We start from the raw sequence: 23,759 nt of genomic DNA, 5'->3' as shown, positions 1-23,759 counted from the left end.
CTAGTTTTAACCTATTCATAGACATCTAGATTTTCACTGACAGCTCAAGTTTAGCCTTGTTTTAACCAAGACAACTTTGTTAAGACGTCTATTAAACATCTAGTAGACGTTGTTTAAAAACAAAAAAAATGTTTGCTGGGTATCCTTCAAAACACAACTCTTTTAAAGTAGGCCACATTAACATTTACCGTAATCACATGATATCATTTCATAAGTACAGGCTGGAGAAAGAATGTTGTTTCATTATTGTAGATGTAACATTATTTCACTCGCATTTTGTTTTCACAACAGTTATTCAAACTTTAAAAAATGTTATTACAAAACACGTTACAGTGTTATTATGGGTGTATTACAGTGGAACTGTTTTAGCACACGTGGTAGTTGTCCGGACAGTTGTTTGTGTGGCTCCGTTGGTCCCATCTTGGCTACATTGTAATCAGAGCGCAGAGGAAAGAGAACTCGTCCATATTACAGCTGCTGTTTCAGGTACTTACATATCTATTATGAGCTTCATTTCTTGATTTCGTCATCATTTTGGATAGCGTTTTCACATTTCATTTTTTGTGTTACATTCTCGTGCCAATGACATTTTTCCTCATCTTGTCAAAATAATGATCTAAACCTTTCATTGGCCCACAGTTAGCCTGTCAGCAATCTGTCGACACCACCAAATGTGTTGCGCATTTAAAATGACAGCTCGCCCCGCCGCGTGACTCGCGTTTGCCTGATGACAGACGACGGTGACAGTTTAATGACAAATTCCAGATGTAAATTTCACCATGTGGGGAGTGCTAGCATTGGCTTTTTATTGTCTGGGATAGGTTGCTAGCTGACATGGAGCCCGACTTTTTCTTTGTCACGGCCCTCCTCTGATCGATGCTGAGTGGTCAGTCTTGCCGTCAGTCATTGTTGCTCGGAAGCTGATTGGTTGTGAGGCTGACAGCGTCAGGTTTGGTGCTTGACTTATTCTGCGGTGCTGTCTGTGGCCTACAGATCAGCAATAGTGTATGAAATAACTGGCGTGTTATTTATATGAATTGATTTGACGATGTTGTCAACCTCATGTTGCTCTCGTTGGGGTTCGACGTGTGTCAAAGCTGTTTTGCTTACACGTTAAGGATTTACCGGTTGCCTTTTTGAGGCGTTCATTTTGTCGTGCTGTCTTATAATGGTGGCTCTGTTTTAGACTCAAGTTATTGTCTCAGATTTATTATGTATATCTGTGATGATTTGAAAGCACATTTTCTTGCTTATCTCACATCATTGATTTATATGTAGAGCTGGCTTCTACATTTCATAGGTATAAATAAAGCTTTAGCTCTAGTGTTATATTTATATTGCTGTTTTCATTGATAAAGAGTAGCTGACATGTTTTACTTCAGGAAAGTCATTAGTCCTACGATGTGATTCTCTGACGAAATCCTTTTCAAGCAGCATTTTTGTAAATTTATTAATTATTTTGCAATCTCGATAATTATTTTCCATATTGAACGATTTCGATCCAAGTTGTTATAATGCTTTAACTTTGAAAAGAGTACCTCAACAATGACTAAAGCCACAAAAATTAAAGGGTTCATTAAATGGCATAACATATTTTCCGCCTATTATTTTTTTGGCCAAAATTTTGGTACATCTCTAAAATAAACACTGTAAGATTCGCATTGTTGCACATTTATTCTAAGTGATTGGCTCCTAGATCAATATAGAGTAAAAAAGTCCAGAGCTTATCATTGTTATTGACATACATTTTATCGTGATTCGTTATAATAGTGTTTATCAGCCCAGCCCTAAATTTATGACCTAATTAGGCATGGGTCGGTATACGATTCTGACGATATGATAACCTTGGATAGAAATATCACGGTTTGATGGTATTATGATTGCTGCTTAAAAATATGTTCTTTTTAAATGTCTGGGTAAAAACAGGGTTTCTGCAGGTTTCATCACGTCAAGACTTTTTACGACCTTTTTAAGACCATTATCAATGAAATTTCAGACTATCACAGGGTAAACGCTAATAATTTTCCTGTGGATTTATTTTACTTGCCCAATTAAAATTTAAATTCAGTTATTTCTTAGACACATATTTTAAATAATGTGTCAAAACAAGCAAACTCTAGTTATATACGTATCTTTATTAGCACAACCTTTCTTTAAAAAAAAGACACGTTTAAAAGCTATAATAAACACAATTTATGTACAACATAAATTAATGCACAGCATAATTTTTTATGTTATTTTGTTTCCTAATATTCTATAAAATGTTTTTAGAATTCTGAGGTTTAAATCGAGTTTAATATTTAGGGTGTTTTTAGGGGTAACTACACCTTTTAACTTTTAGATTATTTTAAAATGCTATCTAAAAATGTTAAAAATTTTTAGTGTCATTTATTTAATCAACACTCACATTGAGATACTAATCTAAAAGTCTTCTGAAAATCAAAAGCAGAACAGAACATTTTTCACAAATGCAATGTATCATAAATATTATTAAATATTACAGACAATCAGAATGTCTCAAAGTTTTAAAAGCTATAATAAACAACATTTATGCACAACATAAGTTTGTGCATAAAACATGAAAACATGGAGAACTGTTAAACAAATGTTATGGTAAGGAAGACAATTAAACCATATTGCTAAATAAATAATAAATGTTAATTTTGTAAAAAAAAAAAAAAAAAAATTAGATGGATTTGTTGGTTGTACTGATTATAGCTATTGTAAAAATTATGACCTGTTTAAAAATAAGACCCACAACAGCATATGTCAGTGAATTGTTTAAGGTCTTAAATTTAGTTTTTTTAAATTGAAGACATTTTTAAACCCTGCGGACACCCTGAAAAAACTACAACTTTTTTCCCCTTTGAACACAATATATTTCATTTTGAGAAACATTTAAAATATTTTGGAGAAGTAAACATGTCAGGCTGCTCTCTTCATTAGTTTTAAAAACACAGATTTCTTTACCATTTAAAATAGCATCTTTTGATATTTTTTTCTGCTGGAGAGATACTGTTTTCCTAAAAAGCTGAAAAAAAGTAAATAAAAAATCATACACATACCTTTACCTTAGGAACGGTATAGCAGAAAATGTAGGTGGCTTTAAAACCTTGACTTTTCCAAAGCGCATTATACATTGAAAACGGTTATCGTCCCATGCCTAGACCTAATATTTATAGACTATATGTCAATGTATTTTTAAAATTAATTTGTCATTGCAGAATCATAAATTGAAATGAAAATTGATTCCAATAATGACCTGTTACAGCACCAAAAGTGTTAAGCATTCTCCTGTAAACTTTAATAACAATGTTCTTAAATTAAATAAAAGTTTATAAAGATGGTCGGCGCAATAGCCTAGTGGTTAGCGCGTTAACATATGGTGCAGTAGCACTTCAGGGCATCCTGTGTTCGAATCCTGGCTCGAGGACATTTTCCAACCCCCCCCCTCTCACTTCGCTTTCTGTCTCATTACTGTCCTATCGAATAAAGGCCGATCATAAATAAAAAAAAGAAGTGTATAGAGATATTATGCATCAGCTACTCAGTTACCCAAAGCACAAAATTGATTTTTAACAATAACTGATAAACCTTTAAAGACAGACGTGTTGCGACGTCAGAGGCTGTTAATTGATTGTCTGTGCTTTTGTTGAACCCATCTGCTTGCAGAAAACAAAATTCCTCATAAAACTGTAGACAAAACTCCACCTATCAGAAAGTTGCAGTGAGCAGCAAAGCACAACAAAAGAGATCTTTTGCTCCACCCACAACCATTAGGCACATAATATAGACCCTTTTCACATTTCCAGGTTTCTCAGTAGCGGAAGGCGTCATATTTGGGTAAACGTAGAGGGCAATGAATCAGAGAGGACAACAATTTTTTTTTTTTTTACAATCCTATTTGCTGATTTGAAATAATAAAAGAAAGTCTCCTCGATGGTGTTATCAAGACTTTCAGAAAAAGGAAAAAATTGTGTGAGGCTGATGATGACAGCTAGGGGAGAGAATAATGTCAAATTTATTCTTAGCCCTAAAGACGCTGCATCGCATAAGCGATAATTTGTTTTTAAAAATTTAATGCAAATATGTTATAATACATACATAAATGCATATAAATGTTCATACATTTAAAAAAATATTTCTTTATTAAAAACGTTCAAGATTTAAGATTAAATGTATCATAACAGATTGTGATGTGTGAACATTCATATTGTTTGAACAGACTTGAAGCTCTTTAACAATGACAGTAGTAAAAAAAACTTGTAGAGATTCCAGCTGATTCCACCTGAATCCAGCACTGCTGATGACGTTGGAGCATTAATGTACATGTATTAGGTTTTTATTAGATTCACTATTAAATAATAATATCTACAGAATGGAATTAATCTCTTCCAAATCACCAAGGATGCAGTCTATCTGTAGCTATCTGTTTAACACTTAGTAATTTTTTGTTGTTGTTATCGTTTTGGTAACATTTGTAAACAGCGGTTTCTGTGGTGATGGACCCTCCCGGCGGCCGAGACGAGCGTCATCGTCAAGCAGAGCGGCTTCGGCGGGAGGAGGCATACTATCACTTCATTAATGAACTGAGTGAGGAGGAGTACAGACTAATGAGAGACAGCAATTTACTGGGAACGCCTGGTAAGAATGCTGAAATCTGGCTAAATGAATTCACATGATATACACATTGATCTGTGGCACATAGTCGAATTAAAATGTCTAGAAAATTGAATGGTCTTTATTGCATTATTTTTATTTTGATATTTTAATTATTATTATTAGTATTATTCTGTGCAATGTTTTACTCTTTCACATAAAAATAAAAATTCCCAAGCTTACGCTTAACTCAATGAACAATAGGGTTGGATCTTTTATAAGGCATGTTTTTGTTTGGTCACAGGTGAAGTCACAGCAGAAGAGCTGAGGCAACGTCTGGATGGTGCAAAGGAGAGAGTGTCATCTCAGCCACGCCCTGAACCACGCCCACAGAGCAGTGAGGCAGAGGGCAGTAGTGGTAAGAACACAGATGAGAGCTACTAAATTCATTTCCTCAGCTTTACTGAAGCTTGTTCTTTGAATTACCAGCTGATTTGTATAAAATGAACGCCTCATAGACAGAGTCACAATGCATTACAAATAGGGTTGGGCATCTAAGCTATAATGCTGATCCAGTGCAGGAAGCCGGGGATGCAGGAACACTGGAAAATGCTTCCACAACAACACCGTGGCGTTGCTTCAAGTGAGATTTCAGATAAGTCGTACTGCCCATGTATTTTACAGATGCGCGACACATTTTGCAAATGGCATCTGTCCTGTCAAGTCAACCATCCTTAAATCCATAATGTTGCCATACTTTAGATTTAGAACTCAGTGGGGAATAAAATGTTTGTTTTGCTTTTCGCGCTTTCTGAGGGCGCACCACTAGCTTTCTCCGCACACCTGATACACTGAGTTGTAGTGTAAGTGTACACATCCGCAAGTCCGTTGCTAAGGCATACTTTATGTAGGTCGATTAAATTATGCGCCAAAAACAGGTTGACAACACTTGCTAATAAATAAAAAATACATTCTATATTAAAAATATAAGTTGTATCTTGGAAAAATCGATGCATCTCGCAAAAACCGATGCATTTCGATTTGCTTCCAAAATTTCATTCATCCTCTGCTGCTCTACCGATGCACTCGCATCGTGCACGCGCATGACCGCGTATCGATACATATCGGTTAATCTTCCCATCCCTAATTACAAAACAATGCAGAATGCATCATAGTTTAAAGTGTTCTCAATTTCATGTGAATCATTCTGTATGCTTTCAAGTATTATTTATTATTTAAATCTTGCATTTTTGTTTTTGTTTACACTTTTGTAAATGTATATTTCCATAATAATGTTTGAATGTGTTAAACAGATAACATGCCCATAGACATAATAATTGGAATTAAATACATTGTACAAATAGAAACCAAATTGTCGTGAATTGTTTCATTACTTATCCTTAAATTCAGCAATGATGATTTTAAATTGCTTGAATTCAAAGTTGATGTTCTTTCCAAATTGTGTTCTTTTGCAGGTGTGGTCGAGCCAGGTTCCGAGACATCTAATGGAGACTCCCTGCTGGAGTGGTTGAACACATTCCGGCGCACAGGAAATGCCACACGTAGCGGGCAGAGCGGAAACCAAACTTGGCGTGCCGTCAGCCGCACCAACCCCAACAGTGGCGAGTTCCGCTTTAGTCTGGAGATTAACATCAACCACGAGCAGCCCGAGCCTGGTGAACACAGCGACACCCCTGACCCAACTGATCTTCCAATGCCTCCCCCTCCTCCTCCTCCCCCTCCCCCTCCTCCTCCTCCTCCAGTGCAATCTGCCTCTCCACCCACAACCCCTTACAACCCTTCAAGGGCTGCACCCTACTCACTTCAACACCCCACGCCGTACTCCACGAGCAGACCCACCCTGGGAAGAAGAGGCGCAGTGCGCCGCACTCGCAGTAGCACCACTCCGCCTGTAATGCCCCCTATGACCTCACAGGCTCCTCCCATGCCTCTGAGAAGGAACTTGCCTACTTTGCCAAGCTCTCCACCTCCACAGGCTCCACTTGCTTTTCAGTCACAGGAGACGGATGGTGGTGCTGTTCGGAGTCAAATACAGGTCACGACCTCCTCAGTCAATACAGGAGTGGAGCAGAATGGAAGTGAAGGCCCAGACTGCCCTAATGTTCAGCCTCAGTCTGACCCCCAGGTGGCGCCAGCTGCCCGTGAGCCACGAAACAGTAGGACTCGTTCACGTGGTCGTGTGCGCCGGGCAGCAGGTGCCGGAGGGGCTTTATCTCGTTCTTCGAGAAGAAGCCGCTCGCCTCTGGACAGAAACACCGCCTCCAGTGTTAGTCCCACCCACAGCAGCAGCAGCAGCACCCCCCCAGTGGAGTCTGCTGGGAGTACAGCTGTTAGTATGGAGATGGGCCAACCCACCGCAGAGCCAACTGCTCCTACAGATCCTCCAGAGGCAGGTGAGGAAGAGGGAGAGACGCCTGTATCAGGTGCTGGAGGTGTTCGTCGTCACCCCACAATCATGCTGGACCTGCAAGTGCGGCGCATCAGGCCAGGAGAGAACCGGGACAGAGACAGCATCGCCAGCCGCACGCGCTCTCGTGCTCGGGCTGCTGAAAACACAGTCACCTTCGAAAGCGACAGCGGTGGCTTCCGGAGAACAATCTCACGCTCAGAGCGTGCGGGTATTCGCACTTACGTCAGCACTATACGCATCCCATTGCGGCGCATTTCTGAGACAGGCCTCGGCGAGCCCAGCTCCATGGCATTGCGATCTATTCTTCGCCAGATTATGACCGGCTTTGGTGAGCTCAGCTCCCTCATGGAGACGGAAGCAGATTCAGAGACTGCGACGCCCAGCCAGGACTCTGCTCCCGCTGCTGGAGCCCAGACATATCGCGCTGCTGGTGCAGAGGGTGGAGCCACCCATGGCGGAGTTGAATCAGCACGGGAAACTTTAGGGGAGGGTGAGGAGGAAGGACAAGTGCGGGTGAGCAGGACTGGGCCGGAGGGACGACCTAGCAGCAGAGACACTAACAACCTAGTGGAAAATGGCACATTGCCCATCCTAAGGCTTGCACACTTTTTTCTTCTCAATGAAGATGAAGATGAGGAGCACCCACGGGGCCTCACCAAAGAACAGATCGACAATCTGGTCACACGCACTTACGGTCAGGTCAACCTGGAGGGTGAGCAGGGCCGCGCTTGCAGCGTTTGCATCAATGAGTACGCGCAGGGCAACAAGCTGCGCCGCTTACCATGCGCCCACGAGTTCCACATCCACTGCATCGACCGCTGGCTCTCTGAAAACAACACCTGCCCCATCTGCAGGCAGCCCATCCTGTCCAGCCATCAGGAATGATGTCAGGCTGTAGCTATCAATCAACAGACTGAACCAGTGACTTTTATTCTGCCGTCGGTGGCAGCTGTACATAGTGCTTCAATGTTTTCATTCTCTGAGATCCATTGTATTCAAGCTAAAGGTAGAACCAAAAGCAGAAAAAGACTATAATGCAGAGATTTAACAAAGCTTTATTTTTTTAGACTCCTTTTGTTTTCCTCTTCTTCCATTTTCCATTAAGCTTTGCGGAAACATTAACAGATGGCATGACTAACTTGGATGGAGTTAGGAATGTTAACTTCTGCTAAAGTTGCAGTCACAATTAAAGGGATAGTTCACCCAAAGTGTGAAAATCATTTCTTTTATTTACTTGTTCCAAACCAGTTTGAGTTTTAAAGGTGTTTTAAAGGATGTTGGAAACCTTTAACCATTGACATCCATGCTTTTTGTTTTTCTGACTATTGATGTCAGTGGTTACCGGTTTCCAACATTCTTCAAAACATCTTTTGTGTTCAACATTAACTGCTTTGGAACGAGACAAGGATGAGTAAATGATAGAATAATGAATTATTTTTCGATGAACTATCCTCTTAATATTGTTCAGTAAATTTTTGCAGGCAAAATTCAATCATTTCAATCCTCATGAAATATTAGGTGGATTTCACAACAGATTCACCTTGTTGAACAACAGTTCGATGATTTGACAAGTGACATGATTTGACTCCTAGTAAGTGGTGCTTCACACATCACTACCCTGTGGACTTTTTTACCTGCGAAATTTGGCGAATGTGACTGCACCTTAATTCTGTCTCACAAATGTAAGGTTTGGTGGCTTCAAAAAAAGGACAGACCTCTTAAAACTCTTTAAAAGATATGTAAATATATGAATGTCTGTGTTTTCAGTTTTAACAGTAAGACATATTCTATCGGTTCATTTGCATTTTCAAAAGAAACGTTTACTTTTTAAGCGCTTGCAGAGAAATCCAACGGTTTTGAAGCTCTATGAGTCCTCCATGTAAATGCTCCGCAATGTTGGGCAGCGTTCTTTTAAATGCGTTTTCAATCAGAGCAAGTTTTTAGTGCGATTTTTATGGGATACAAATGGGATATGAATGATGAATCCGGTTGTAAATGAACTTTCCATGGAAGTTCCACAATTCCAATCTTTTTATTACGGGAAACTGCAATCTCTCCAAACACTACAAAACACTTTTTTTTTTCTTAAAAGCGATAGTTCACCCAGAAATAAAACATCAGATATCCTGAAGAATGATAGAAACCAGCAGCTTTTGACATCCTAGAAACAAATATACAATGGAAGTGGATGGTTGCTGCTTTCCCAACATTCTCAAAATCTCTTCCTTTGTGTTCAAAAGAAAAACGAAACTAAAACAGGGTTGTGGCAAGTGAAGGGTAAGGAAATAATGGCAGTTTTAAATTTTGGGTGAACTACTCTTTTAAGTGTGGTCCTTAATTTTCTTATAGGTACAGACTATGCTTTCCTCTTTGAGTGTCATTACATTTCTAATGCGAACAAGTCATTTGCATTCGAACATGATACAGATGAGCTAGTAAGTGCATGCTTGAGTTGTACCTGCGTATAAACCCATTAAATGTTCTAATCATTTATCACTCGAAAGCACTTGTCAGCCACTGCACTATAGGCAGTACATCGAAGCCTGTTAAAAGCTAGACGTCTTCTGGGGTGATGCAGTGATACAAGCAGGCAATGAATTGTTGACAGCCAGTTAAGTTTTCCTCTGTTTACCCTTCAGGTTTAGCCATTTTGATTGTTTTTATCATCACATGCTTCATACCTCACACACGTTCTGCCCTGCTTTTCCCTTCCCTCAGTATTTTATCACACCGTTTCACTTATGGCCTTGTCTAATTCAACATTTTCCATCCTTCATGCAGTGTTGCTTGTTCCTCATGTGAGGCAGTAGGACTTCCGAATGAATGATCTTGAATGTAGTTGTACCTTGCGTCTTTCCAAGGTACACTTTTTCGTTTTTTTTTTTTCTTCCTCGATGTACAATAGATGTCTGCTTATGTTTCCGGATTAAAACAAAGACTAAATCTGTTATTCGACAACTGTCCTCAATGTTATTGTTTTCTTGTATACTAAAATATCCCTTTATTTTGTCTGTATGTTGTGAGGATGTGCGTATGCTATGTTTGAAGTGTGAATTGTATGTGTGTGTGTTTTGCTGAATGGATCAGAATGGTTCTTGAGCTGATGTGGGGGATCGTTGGCCATGAAGTTTAGATATTTAATGATGAAACATTGACATCATTGAGCTATGATGACTATGTATTATGTTATAATGTGATGCTAAAACAGAAGAATATGTATTCTGTTACTATGTAATAAAATAAAACACATGATTTTTTTCTTCTCTGCTCCCTAACAGTGGATTGATAGACGTGGGTTGTTGTTACTATAGGAAACGAATAGGGTTTGCAGGAAGAAAAAAATGAGCAGTGAAATCTACACGGCTAGTCAAAAGGCTGAATTCAGAAAGAGATTTTTACATTTTAATTATGAGTTTGGTGTCATAAAGGATGCATCATATTGATCAAAAGTGGTTAATAATAATGCAAAAACACTCGATTTCAAATATCAGAAAGCTTCATATTATGAAATGACCTGAAATCACACACAATAGCATTAAGAATAGAATTAAATATAAATCAGTGCTTTTAATTTGTAGAATTGTTTTATTTTAAATCCAATTTGCCAGTTATGTTTAAGCACCACATGAACTGATTTTAAGTCTGAATTTAATAGGGTATATATTGGATTAAACAAACTGATTATGCCAAAATTGGTAAAATACCTGTAGGAATAAAATTTTAACATCTACACCTATGCATAATATTGTTTTGCCACTTAAAATGCTTGCCTTTTAAAAGTACCATCTCGGAAATAAAAGTACGTAAGCTGTCACTTGGGTGGTAAAGGTTACCATTTGTACTTAAAAGGTCAATATTGGTACCTCAGAAGTATATATTAGTACCTAAAAAATTAAGAGGAACACTTTTGTACTTTTTAGGTACTAATATGTACCCTTGAGGTAATAATATGGACCTTTTATGTACAAATTTGTACCATTTGAAAAGGTACCACCCCAGTGACAGCTCGCCTACCTTTATTTCTGAGAGTGTAGGATGGATTCTGATTGGCTGTTAATGTTTTTTTTGTTTTTTTTTTATCTCTGATTTAAACTATTGTTTCTTTGTGCTGTTATTGTTATAGTTGTAATTTAGACTTAAAGTTTCTAAAGCATGCTTGCAGGGAAACTGAGTTCTGTTGCATTATCGTTACAGCATTTTAGATTATGTTTAATGCTTTCATTATTGGCACTCTAAAAATGCCCTTATTAAAGAAAAAAAGCATTAAACATGAAATTTAATTGAAAAAAAATGTACATGCGAAAAAAATGATCAGGCCTAATTATGCGAACGGGCCTTAACAGTGGATTATATTTAATCATATACAAGGATGAAAAAGTTAAACAAACATTAAGATAAGGATACAGAACAATCAGAGATGCAATTTCGCTGGATTTACTTGATTAAGTAGTTTTTACTAAATTTAATATAAAGTACTTGGATTTATACACACACATCGGTTAAAATAAGTATTGAGCACATGACCATTTTTCTCAGAAAACATTCAGTTAAAATCAGAATTTTTAAACCCCCTTTGAAATTGATTTTCTTTTTTAAATATTCGCTAAATGATGTTAAATGGAGCAAGGACGTTTTTACAGAATGTCTGATAATATTTTTCTTCTGGAGAAAGTCTTATTTGTCTTATTTCGACTAGAATTAAAGTATTTTTTAAAAAATTTAATTTTAAAGTCAAAATTATTAGTCCCATAAGCTATATATTTTTGATAGTCTACAGAACAAACCATCATTATACAATAACTTGCCTAATTACCCTAGTTAAACCTTTAAATGTCACTTTAAGCTGTATAGAAGTATTTTGAACAATATCTAGTCAAATATTATTTACTGTCATCATGACAAAGATAAAATAAATCAGTTATTAGAAATGAGTTATTAAAACTAATATGTTTAGAAAACAGAAATTGGGGGAAAAAATAAACGGGTGCTAATAATTCAGGGAGTTTAATAATTCTTATTTATTCTGTATTTCTTTGAAATTTTCACCAGATGTCAGCAACAACCAAAGTTATCCACAAATGAAAAGAAACCAAAACTAATTACTTAAGAAATTAAGTTATGTGTAATTACTTGAAATGAGAGAGGGAAAACATAATAAACACATGCAGAAAGGGAGGCGTAAAAAGGCACGGAAAGCCCAAATTAAATCTTTCCAAGACTTTTGGAGTCTTGGCAAAAAATCACACCTGAGCAACAGATAAGACAAAATAGTCCATTATACAAAATATTAAATGCATTTAAATAGTTCAGTACTTTCTCCATGTGTCGTTCCATTGTTATTACACATAACTATTATATTTATTTTAGTTTATTTATTTGGATTGTTTTGGTTTTTTTAAAATTTGCATCAATGTCAACGGCTTTTTTAGAATTAAATGTACCAGGTGTTTTAATCAAACACCTAACTATAAATCATCAATTCAGAAAAACCCATTTTCCATAGCTGTAAATTCTTAAGTTTAAACATTAAATACATAGTTAAATACTTATGAATGCCACTTTTAACCCTGAACCAACATGGTGCCAAAGGTGGGACCTAAACATTGTTAATTATAAAATCTGATTGAATACCGAACCAATAAAATACTTTAAAATGTCAAATTCATAAATAACAATAACAAAATAGCCCAAATAAATACGCTTAAACATTTAATTGATATTTTCAATTAAGCCTACACTAAAAAAATGCTGTTTGTTTAAACAACTTATTTAAAATGAGCTGAAACAACACAATTCATTAGGTTGTTTTGAGACAACTCAATTGCTTTATGTTCAATCCACTTAAATTTGTAAAAACTAACAAGTTTTAATAATTCATTCATGTTGACCCAACACAAATCAATTGTGTGGAACCCTGCATTTTTTGCAGTGTATTCAATTTTACCCACAGTAATAATTACACAAATAAATACCAGAAGGAGTCCATTGAGGTCCATCCATACCATATGAGGGCGTATTGGCATTCAGAGAAAGTCCAGGCGGGGTCTGCCTCTGATGACGGAACGCGCGCGGATTCGCCTGTGCGTTTGCACGAGCAATAATGCGACGGATCACCAGGATGGCAGAAGCGCGTGCCCGGGCCAGTGCGCGCGCCTGAGGGTGACCCATCATCAATAGGAACTATGTTGCCTCCATCAAACACCGCATCCCTGCGCCTGTGGCCCGCAAACCCCCGCTGAAGCGCGAGTATGCCCACAGCTCGCCCGCGCTGCTGGAAGCTCCACATCGCCGCGCACAATGTATTTCAACCGACGCTCGAAGAAGATCCACAGCGAGGGAGGTAAGATGACATAATCTGCCGACGGGGGACGGTGGATGTGTTGACGCCTGCGTTTTCTTCTGTGCCGCTGGTCATTCGGATGCTCATTTTATTAGAGTATTATTCATTATTATGACATATTAGAGACGGGTTTTAGATGCTGTGATTGGTCAGCATCAGTCGTCCTGCACCTGCTCTTGTTGTGGGTGACCTGTGGTTTTCGCAGTGTAAACACACGGGTCACCAGGGTGACGTTTTGCTTTCAGTGATAAATTAGGGTCAAGTGTTCTTCTGAGATAAAGCGTGATGCGGCAACAATTAATCTTATCCAGATCTGCATTGACGTTTGAGAGAGAAACTCCCTCAGTGGGGTGTTTAGCTCGTCACGTGACTGTTTAAAGCGCTCTGACTTTCTAAGCTCATAGACAGGTCTGCATCACCTGTTGAGGGCATGTGCCTCTGGTTTAATGTCAACCTTTTTATTAATTACTTTATAATTAGGAAAGAAATAAGACAACGTATTTTCAATTAGATGCTGACATGTAGCTGAGGGGTTGACAATCTTTTAGATGCCACAAACCCCTAATGAGATCAGGACCTCAATCATAAAATGTAAAAATGTGCAATTACATAGTTTTGCTGTACAAAGTTGCAATTTACTGTGTTTAAGTCAGAAGTCAGAATTATCCCCCCCCCCCCCCCGTGCCTTATTAGCCCCATGTTTTTTTCATTAATTTCTGTTTAACAGATATTTTTTCAACACATTTCTAAACATAATAGTTTTAATAACTCATTTCTAATAACTGAAGTATTTTATCTTTGCCATGATGACAGTACATAATATTTGACTAGATATTTTTCAAGACACTTCTATACAGCTTAAAGTGACATTTAAATGCATAACTAATTAGTTTAACTAGGCAGGTTGGACTAATTATTCAATTTATTGTATAACGATGGTTTGTTCTGTAGACTATGGGAAAAAAAGCTCAAAGCGGCTAATAATGTTGACTTTAAATTAAAAAAAAAAAACTGCTTTTATTCTAGCCAAAATAAAACAAATTAGACTTTCTCTAGAAGAAAAAATATTATCAGACATACTGTGAAAATTTCCTTGCTCAGTTAAACATAATTTGGGAAATAATTAAAAAAGAAAACACAATTAAAGGTGGGGTACAATACTTGTCATTGGGGTGGTACCTTATACTAATATAGGGAAACTTTTACCTCACAGTTCCACATGTGCACCTTAAAGTTACACATTAATACCTATAAAGTTAGAATGTGTAATTCATAGTACATTAAAAGGTAAAACAAATTCCTTTTGAAAATGCAGTACCACAATGACAGACTTTCTACTTTAATTTTTAGAAAGTACATTTATTTGGGGACATTTAATTACATATTGAATATGTTTAATTAATATGTCTTCATTTAATTTAATCATATTTGTTTAATGTATTTTTTTATTCTAATAATCAGAGATAATATAATTACCATTGCATTGTTTGAAAGTTTTTTTTTAAATCATTTAATCATGTATTTACTGTAATATTTCATATTAATTCAGTGTAACAATTTTATGTAGGCCGCACAATGGTGCAGTGGGTATCGCTGCCGCCTCACAGCAAGAAGGTCGCTGGTTCGAGCCTCGGTTGGGTCAGTTGGCATTTCTGTGTGTTAGTCTGTGTGTTCACATGGGTTTCTTCCAGGTGCTCTGGTTTCCCCCACAAGTCCAAAGACATGCACTATAGGTGAATTGGGTATATGCTAAATTGTCTGTGGTGTATGTGTGTATGGGTGTTTCCCAGTAATGGGTTCCAGCTAGAAGGGCATCCGCTGAGTAAAACATATGCTGAATAAGTTGGCGGTTCATTCCGCTGTGGCGACCCCTGATTAATAAAGGGACTAAGCCGAAAAGAAAATTAATGAATGACAATTTTATGTAACATGAATTTAGTTTAATATATTATTTAATTCGATTTTCCTTTAAACATTCCATGGTTCTCTGTTTGAAAACCAGTTATATATTTATTTATAATTGGTTATATATATATATATATATTTTTTTTTATCTTTTGGTTTATTGTAATATTTGAATCATTATTAAATATACTTCACATGCTTACTCAGTTTCATTAAGTCATATTTAACATCTCTTTACAAAAATTAATGTAAAACAAATTCCTACTAAAATACATTAAACAAAACCTTTTATAGCAATAAGATTGAATTTAAGCAAGAAAGCATTGTTTTTAAAAGACACTGTTACAATAAAGAAATTGTATTGTTCTTTATAAAAGTATTTTATTTTATTTATTGGGTCTATTTTATGCAAAAACTGCTTTAAATGCCTGCAACGTGGGGTTTTATGTATAATAATAGTTTTTCTTTTAAGCAAGAATGTCGATTTTTTTTTTTTTTAAAGAAGTATTGCTTTTCAAATATATGCCATTTTTAGTTATTGTTGAGCATTTTTGTAATTTTAGCAATAAGATCTATTTTATTCAAGAAGACTAATTTCTAGATGCATACAATAAAGGCTTACATTCAAGAAAGTCTTCAAAAAAGAAAGAAAATATCTGTATCACTGCAGTCTTTTTAAGGCTCTGATGTGAATGGAAATGAGCCACTGAAACAATTATTATTATTACAAATCAAAGTAAAAGCTTCTGCATCTTTCTCCAGACAGCAATAAATACATTCAGTCAGGTTTACTTAATGCACAGGAGCCAAGAGCACATCACGAGAACATGCTCTCGAGAACAGAACAGAACGCTGCTGGGGGCAGGATTGAGAGATTGCAGATTGTTCTGGCAGCAGTTCTGTGCCAGCACGTGTTTATTCGGCAGGGCTTTGTTGGGTGATGAGTCTTTTTGACAGACTGACACATATGCATTGTGGATTACACTGGACGTTTGTTTAGCCTGCTCTAAACCAGCATGTTCCAGAATTAACATGCAGGGGCCATACTGTCGCTAAACTCATTTGTAAATTCTTTGTAACGTGATTCTGGGTTTGTCTTAAACATTCAAGAAAGTTGAGATTTAATGGACATCTTTAGTCTTTAAAGGGGACTTATTATGCCCCTTTTTACAAGAATATATCTCTGATGTCCCCTTATAATAACATTATGTGTGGGGTATCAACTCCCCTTTTTAGGCTTTCATACAAATTGTTCTGTTTTGGCAACTGTCGCTTTAAATTCAAATGTGATTGAGCTCTTTTTAATAGAGGGCGGAGCTACAAATGCCTATGCATCAGCATAGCGGCAGATTCAAAACAGGACTAAAGTTATGTCTGTGAAAAACAGAAATGGCTCAGAAGATGGCCGTCTATAGAGACTATATTTGTCATTTGTGGATCCTAAAACTAGACATTTAAAATGCCTCTTTGTCAGTGACATTATCTTCAGGATGTAAAGCCTGAAAACTCTAATGGCGAACGGCTGCTTCACACTTAGGGCTGTTTATGCTAATGAGGGAGAGATCATCACTAATGGGTGGGAGTTTTCCCCTCTGATGACTCCTACAAAGGGAAAATGTCAATTAAAGTGATTCTGCAGACTGTTTTTATTAAGGGTGTTTACAAAAATATATAATTAATTAGATTTTACCAATAGAGGCTGCTTATATTCACATTCTGTTGTCACAGAACTTTGTTTAAACCCTTTATAAAAGTGATTTTTGCATAATAGGTTACCTTTAAAGGGATAGTTCACACATAACCGAAAATATGCTGTTATTTAGCACTTAAACTATATTTATTTACTATTTGGAGCCTGCATTTGGGGTCTGTATTTCCTATTTACTAAGCCTGGACCACAACAATTTATAGAGTAATTGGAAAAACATATATACATTTGCTCATACAAATTATATAAGTTTTTTTTTGCTGTTGTTTACATCTATACATTAAAGGGTGCCTATTTACCCCTTTTTAAGATTTAATATAAGTCTTTTGTGTCTCCATAGTGTGTCTGTAAAGTTTTAGCTCAAAACAGCCATCAGACTATTTATTATACCTTTTTTAAATCTGGGAAATTTGAGCTGCTCTGACTTTGTAGCTGTTTTTTTGCCTGTGCCTTTAATGCATGAGCTGATCCTCCCCGCTCACTGTTCCCACATGCGTGTCAGAGCTGTAGCCTTCACATAGACAAACGGCACAGTGACAGACAAGAACGAAGCAGACCTCCCTTACTACCGTGAAGTTAATTCAAGCCATTCTGCAACAATGAGTCACACACAATGTCGTTACAAAGTTTGCGCGCTCACACACTTGCATACATATGTTTAACTTTGCACTGTTTTACAGGGCATATGTGACAGGATACACGTTTATATCCACTGCTGTATGGACATCCGTTATGTTACTGTACAAAATAAACCTGATTTAATGTCCACAAACCGGGATTGAAGCATCTTCTTTTATAATTGTACTGAGACGCGTCTGTGGTGAGGATTTACAGCAATTTTACTGTCTTAATTACAAACATGCACTGTTTTAAAAAATATGTTAAACTTGTAAAACCTTTTCTTGATCACATTTAATGATGATTGATGATCACAGAGAGCTGAACAGATCTTTTATTCCCGGTTGCTTTGCGCACGTCCTGTCTTGTTAATATGATTAAATGTTTTAATATGGAGACATGGTAATACACATCTATCAATCAATTCAGTGGGCGGGGAAAGCGCACTCCTACGTCCCATTGCGGTTGGCCTCAAAATGGGAGGGAGTTGGATCCCATTTTAACGTCAGAAAATTAAAATAAAGAGACTTATTGTCTTTATATAAGCCCAATATGACTGTGGACACACTATACCCACACACAGTTCTGTCCAAACAGCTTACAAAAGATGATTTTCGTCATAGGTGCTCTTTAATGCCGTGTTTTGGGAGTTATAAAGTAGGCATGCATTATAATGGAAAAATGCATATAATGCTTATATTGTTATTGAATGTCACAATAACGATATTTCTAATGATATAATTAACTTTTAGCAGCAATTAAAAAGAAATATTTTATTTGTGTAATGATCAATGATCAAGTGTCAAGGTGCAAATAGCAAATATTTAGACATTAAAACACAACGATTGACTTAAAACCTCGAGGAAATCCAGATTCGTATTGGCTGTTGTGATTTTCTTTTCTTGGCTCCCAGTATTAGTATTTATTTTCAGCTCTAGTTTCACCTAACAGCACCTTCTGAACAGGTGGGGGTGAAGATAGTAAAGGCTCCGTCTTATTGGTTGAGTCAGACGGAATATGCAGGCATTTTTTGCTATTTCTGCGCAGAATTGTGTTAAAAATCTGAAGATTTATGCAGAATTATTTTAGATTTACAACTAAAACCTTAATATATGAAATAAAAAGCAATCCCTTTTGAACTTTTATTTAATGTTTACAATGCAAATCTAATTACATCCACTTTATTTGGTAAAAAAAGCAAGTCTCTCATATAATATCTCTACTAAAGGACAGGAAATTTTGCTTTACACACTGTATTGTAAAAAAAATCATATGAATATTTTCATATTAGTCAATCATATCACTGTAAATAATTAAAAAACTAAATAAATCTACATTTACACAAGTAAATAAACAATCAATGATGGGCTTAAAATCTGAGGAATTCTTGCGCACAGGTTCCGTGTGGGCCTACTTATTGGTCAGATTAGCATGAACAATTTATGCATGCAGCACATAAAATTAACTTAATTTATTGCTTTTAAATCACGTTTTAAAAATCATCTCCTGTCTCTTGCATTTAATTGTAATTAAAAATATTTTTTTTCCCTATGCAAGTATAAATTTTGTGTTGTTTGATTTTTTTTAAGCACTTTTGTCAACATTTGTTATTTCAAAATACGCTCCATAAATGAATCAAACATTCAAACAAATACTTCTCTGTGATTTGGATATTGCATATATTTAATATTGCAATAACTATGATAATTTGATATATATCATGCAGTCATAATTTGAAGTACTTTTGTACTCTATTTTGTCACAAAATTCCTCAATTACACCATTCGAAAACTACACATTATGAAAAAGCCACTTCCATAAGTTTCTAAATTGAATGAGCTGTTACTGTATCTGAAAGAAACGTGTGCCTTGAAGAATAATCCGTTCGAAGCCATTGAGAAAAGAAAGCAGTTTGCTGTAATTAAGCTGAAAGGTCATTAATCCACTCAACTGTACTGAACTCAACAGATGACGGACAGCTGCTTTTTGTCCACGTTGCTCTCCATGTGCTCCAGTTGCTAAATGGCACAATCGAAGCAAAATCACAGGCATGTAAATCAAACGCTTTTTAGATGAACAGAGCGACTGGAGTGTGATGACGTCATTTGGGAAATCATGATCTTCTGATGCCACATTTTAGGCCTGTTTTAGTAGTTTCTGTGTTTGTGTAGTTCAGTTAAAGGCCACACGGGGACAGTATTTGTTAACTCTTCATTCATGATGAACAGCATTTAGGAAACTATGATTTTATTGAGTAAAAAAAAATCTTAATTTTAAAATAATTTATTTTTATATTTACAAATTAGATACATTTTTTATTTACATATCAAAATGAACTTAATACTGACGATAGCACTCATATAAAGTAATTATATAATTATACAGTTAATTATAAGTCAAAATTATTAGCCTCCATGTGAAATTTGTATTCTTTGAAAAATATTTCACAAGTATAGTTTAACGGAGAAAGAAGATCAACACATTTTTAAACACAGTATTTTTCAATAATTTCTAATAACTGATTTCTTGGCCATGATGACAGTACATAGTACTTTACTTTGCAAGATAATAGTATTCAAGTGGAGTTTAAAAGGCTTAAAAAATGTAATAGGAAATGGACTCGGCTGGGTCAGTTGGCGTTTCTTTGTGGAGTTTGCATGTTCTCCCTGTGTTCGCGTGGGTTTCCTCCGGGTGCCCCAGTTTCTCCCACAGTCAAAAGACATGCGGTACAGGTGAATTAGGTAGGCTAAATTGTCCGTAGTGTATAAGTGTGTGTGTGAATGAGTGTGTGTGGATGTTTCCTAGAGATAGGTTGCGGCTGGAAGGGCATCTGCTACGTAAAAACGTGCTAGAAAAGTTGGTTCATTCCGCTGTGGCGACTCCAGATTATTAAAGGGACTTAGCCAAAAAGAAAATGAATGAATGAATGATAAATTAAATTAAATTAAATTAAATTAAATTAAATTAAATTAAATTAAATTAAATAGTTTTATATAACTCAAATACAGATTTCTTCATGGAACAAATGCAGATACAATTTTGAGTGCAAATTTTGATAAATAATAAAAGTTATCTTATATATATATATATATTTTTTAGAGTTTTTAATCTTGTAATTCCTGATTTCTTTTCTCCTTGGAAGTCTAAAAAAACAACCTAGAATTAAGGTAAATAATTAAGAATAATAAATAGTTTTCTTATTGTTTGTCAAATAAACTTTGCTATTTTTTTTCCTTGAAAGTTCATAACTCTATACTGGCAGATTTAATTATTGAACTACATGGAGGTATGCAAAATGATGCATGATACTTATTCACCAGTTTTAGGTTTTGAAGTTTTTCTGTTATCAAAGTCATGTTAGATACATTGCAATACATTGTTTTTCTGCGAAATATAATTTTTTCTTTAATATTTTGTTTTTCTGATGATTTTAATATGACTGGTGTTTTTGTTCTTTTAGGCATTTGCATAAAACAAAAGCACAGATTAACACAATACATTAAATAAACATTGCTGTATAATTTTCTGCAAAGTCTAACAGCATTCACGTACAGAAGTTTAATAACCAAATGGGAAAAAAAACCATTGCATAATTAAAATACAATGAATCTTTATTGGCTCTCGTGTTAAAAGTTTATTTTCAGTTTTATTTTCCAGTCACTTAGATATAAATATTCCAGATGAAAACAAAAGTCATATTAAACACCACAATAGCCTTTTACGTTCGTCCTAGACTTATTTCTTCAATATTATGCCTAACAAATTAAATTGAGAGACATTTTAATGGGAAAGTAATGTGGGACATTATTGAACTGAGAGCTTATAAATGCCAGCAAGGTAAACAGCATTTTGTTGTAAAGAAATCAAGTTTAGAAGAAACTTGACACTATATAAACAATGCTCTCTATTAGAAAAAAAACAGCTCTTCAAAGGGACAGTTTATCCAAAAATACAAATCCTGTAATTTTACTCATCCTTCACCTATCACCTGTTTGAGTTTCTCTTTTCTGTTGAACACAAAAGAAGATATTTCGAAAGATGTTTCAAACCATGAACCATTGATTTCCATAGTAATTGTTTTTCATTTGGAAGTCAGTTGTTACTTCTTTCTAACATCCTTCAAAGTATCTTCTTTTGTTTTCAACAGAGAAAAAGAAGCTCATAAAGGTCTGGAGTGAGTACATTTTTATTTTTGGCTGAAGTGTCCCTTTTAAGCAACATTTCTCATCCGTAGAAGCATATTTTAAGAGTGTTTTGCTCTGTATGGTGTTACTTACTTGATATCTTGTGTTGTTTCTTTCTTATGGCAATCCTTGCCGGGCTCCTGCAGAACAGTTAGTGTTGACCCCTCTTAGCCAGGACTCCCCCCTGCGGCAGGACCAGCCCTTGGGCCCCAACATGTGTTCCCGGCTGGCAGACAGGTTTGAGAAAAGTGAGTGCCCTCCTCGAGCGGGCCGATGCCTCCTGCTGCTGCTGCTTGGAGCCTCACAGGAGCATGAAGCCACCCTTCCTTCAGGACACACTGCATGGATAGACTGGTGGATAGACACGGCTCATTCCTACAGTTTGGTCCAAGCTGTCTTTATAGTCAAATCATACTGGTTAAGCTCAGACTATAAGCTAATGGGGACATAATATTTCATGATTTTTATAGGTTTTTTTTTGTCCACCATGTTACATGACATTTTTACGATGTAATAGTTCATGGTGTAAAATTTCACTATTTTCTGGGATTTTTGTCTAGTGTTTCACACAATATATATTTACAATGCAAACAGAGTGGACAACGAAGCAAAAGTTTGTGAAATCTGATTAATTAACTTTACAAGTCACCTCAATTTACATTAATTAAACTGGTAACATTAAATAACAAATTGCAGAACTTAAAAATCGAGACTTGATTACATTATTAAAATGAGTTAAAGTAACAACAAAATACAGTTTAAGTCAGAATTATTAGCCCTCCTGAATTATTAGAGCCCTGTATTTTTCCCCAAGAAGATTTCTAAACATAATAGATTTAATAACTCATTTCTAATAACTGATTTCTTTTATCTTTGCTATGATGAAAGTACATCATATTTGACAATACATTTTTCAAGATGCTAGTATTCAGCTTAAAGTCACATTTAAATGCTTAATTAGGCAAGTTAATTAGGGAAGTCATTCTGTAACTGTGATTTGCTCTGTAGACCAGGGGTTCCCAAACATTTCAGCCTGTGACTCCCAAAATAATGCCAGTGACCCCCAATATTCTCTGAGGTGGTTATAAATATATCAATCTTGCACATAACGGTGCACACATACCAATAGGCCCAAGTCTATTCATCGTTTAATGTTGGAGACCATCCTCCATGTTTAGTTGGAGCTGGAATTTATTTTTAATGAGCGTGAGTGCTGTAAATGTGTTAGAAAGTTTAATCTGTCGGCGCAATAGCCTAGTGGTTAGCGTGCCGACATATGGTGCAAAAGCACGTCAGGGCGTCACGAGTTCGAATCCTGGCTCAAGGACATTTCCCTACCATAGCCCCTCTCTCTCTCTCCCACTTCGCTTCCTGTCTCAATACTGTCCTATCTAATAAAGGCAAAAAGGCCAAAAATAAATCTTAAAAAACAAACAAAAATAACAAAGAAAGTTTAATCTGGTGCCATAAAATAAATCTGCTGTGTCTGACGCTATTTCTGTGTCTTTAATATAAAATAATCACTCCAGGGGTCGGAAAAAAAGAACAATCGAAAGGCTGATGGCTTTTTATTTGCATGTTGTGTTTTGATGTTTATTATTAACAAGCTAACAATGTTACTATTAACTACTTCTTCAGTAGGGTATGGATGAAATATGGTAATACTAATAGTTTAATAAAATGAATTAGATTTTTGTAAATCGCCAAGCAGCCCAGGGGCTCCTGACCCCTACTTTGGGAACCACTGCTGTAGACAATCAAAAAAATATATTACTTGGGGGGGCTAATAATTTTGACCTTAAAATGGTTTAAAAAAAATTAAAACTGCTTTTATTCTAGCTGAAATAAAACAAATAAGACTTTCACCAGAAGAAAAAATATTATTGGAATTACTCTGAAAATTTCCTTGCCCTGTTAAACATCATTTGGGAAATATATGAAAAAGAAAGCAAATTCACAGGAGGGCTAATGATT

At 36.0% G+C, this 23,759-nt stretch overlaps 2 protein-coding genes across 17 annotated transcripts in view; both read left to right on the top strand.

The window, feature by feature from the left end:
* Positions 1-414: 414 nt before the first annotated feature.
* rnf6 (ring finger protein (C3H2C3 type) 6) lies at positions 415-10,288 on the top strand. Its single transcript, NM_001386592.1, has 4 exons — positions 415-486; positions 4,489-4,644; positions 4,904-5,017; positions 6,075-10,288. The coding sequence occupies exons 2-4, from the start codon at positions 4,503-4,505 to the stop codon at positions 7,913-7,915; spliced, it is 2,097 nt and encodes a 698-aa protein (NP_001373521.1). The 5' UTR covers positions 415-486; positions 4,489-4,502; the 3' UTR covers positions 7,916-10,288.
* A 2,897-nt stretch (positions 10,289-13,185) lies between these two features.
* The window catches only part of atp8a2 (ATPase phospholipid transporting 8A2), a 127,672-nt gene continuing 117,098 nt past the window's right edge, over positions 13,186-23,759 (top strand). For 11 of the 16 annotated variants that reach the window (XR_012399299.1, XR_012399295.1, XR_012399296.1 and 8 more), the window contains exon 1: positions 13,186-13,370. Coding sequence is in view for 4 of the 16 variants with exons in the window: in XM_021473765.3 (XP_021329440.2) it covers positions 13,328-13,370 (43 nt within the window). In the remaining 12 variants the exon portion in view is untranslated. Of the gene's footprint in view, positions 13,371-21,931; positions 22,034-23,759 lie in introns of all 16 variants that reach the window. The other 5 variants (XR_012399287.1, XR_012399288.1, XR_012399289.1 and 2 more) reach the window with 1 other exon arrangement.

The sequence above is a fragment of the Danio rerio genome, chromosome 24, assembly GCF_049306965.1.
Source record: "Danio rerio strain Tuebingen ecotype United States chromosome 24, GRCz12tu, whole genome shotgun sequence".
Lineage (NCBI taxonomy): Eukaryota > Metazoa > Chordata > Actinopteri > Cypriniformes > Danionidae > Danio > Danio rerio.
Note: the sequence above shows the minus strand (reverse complement) of the source record. Positions and strands in the feature narration are given on the sequence as shown.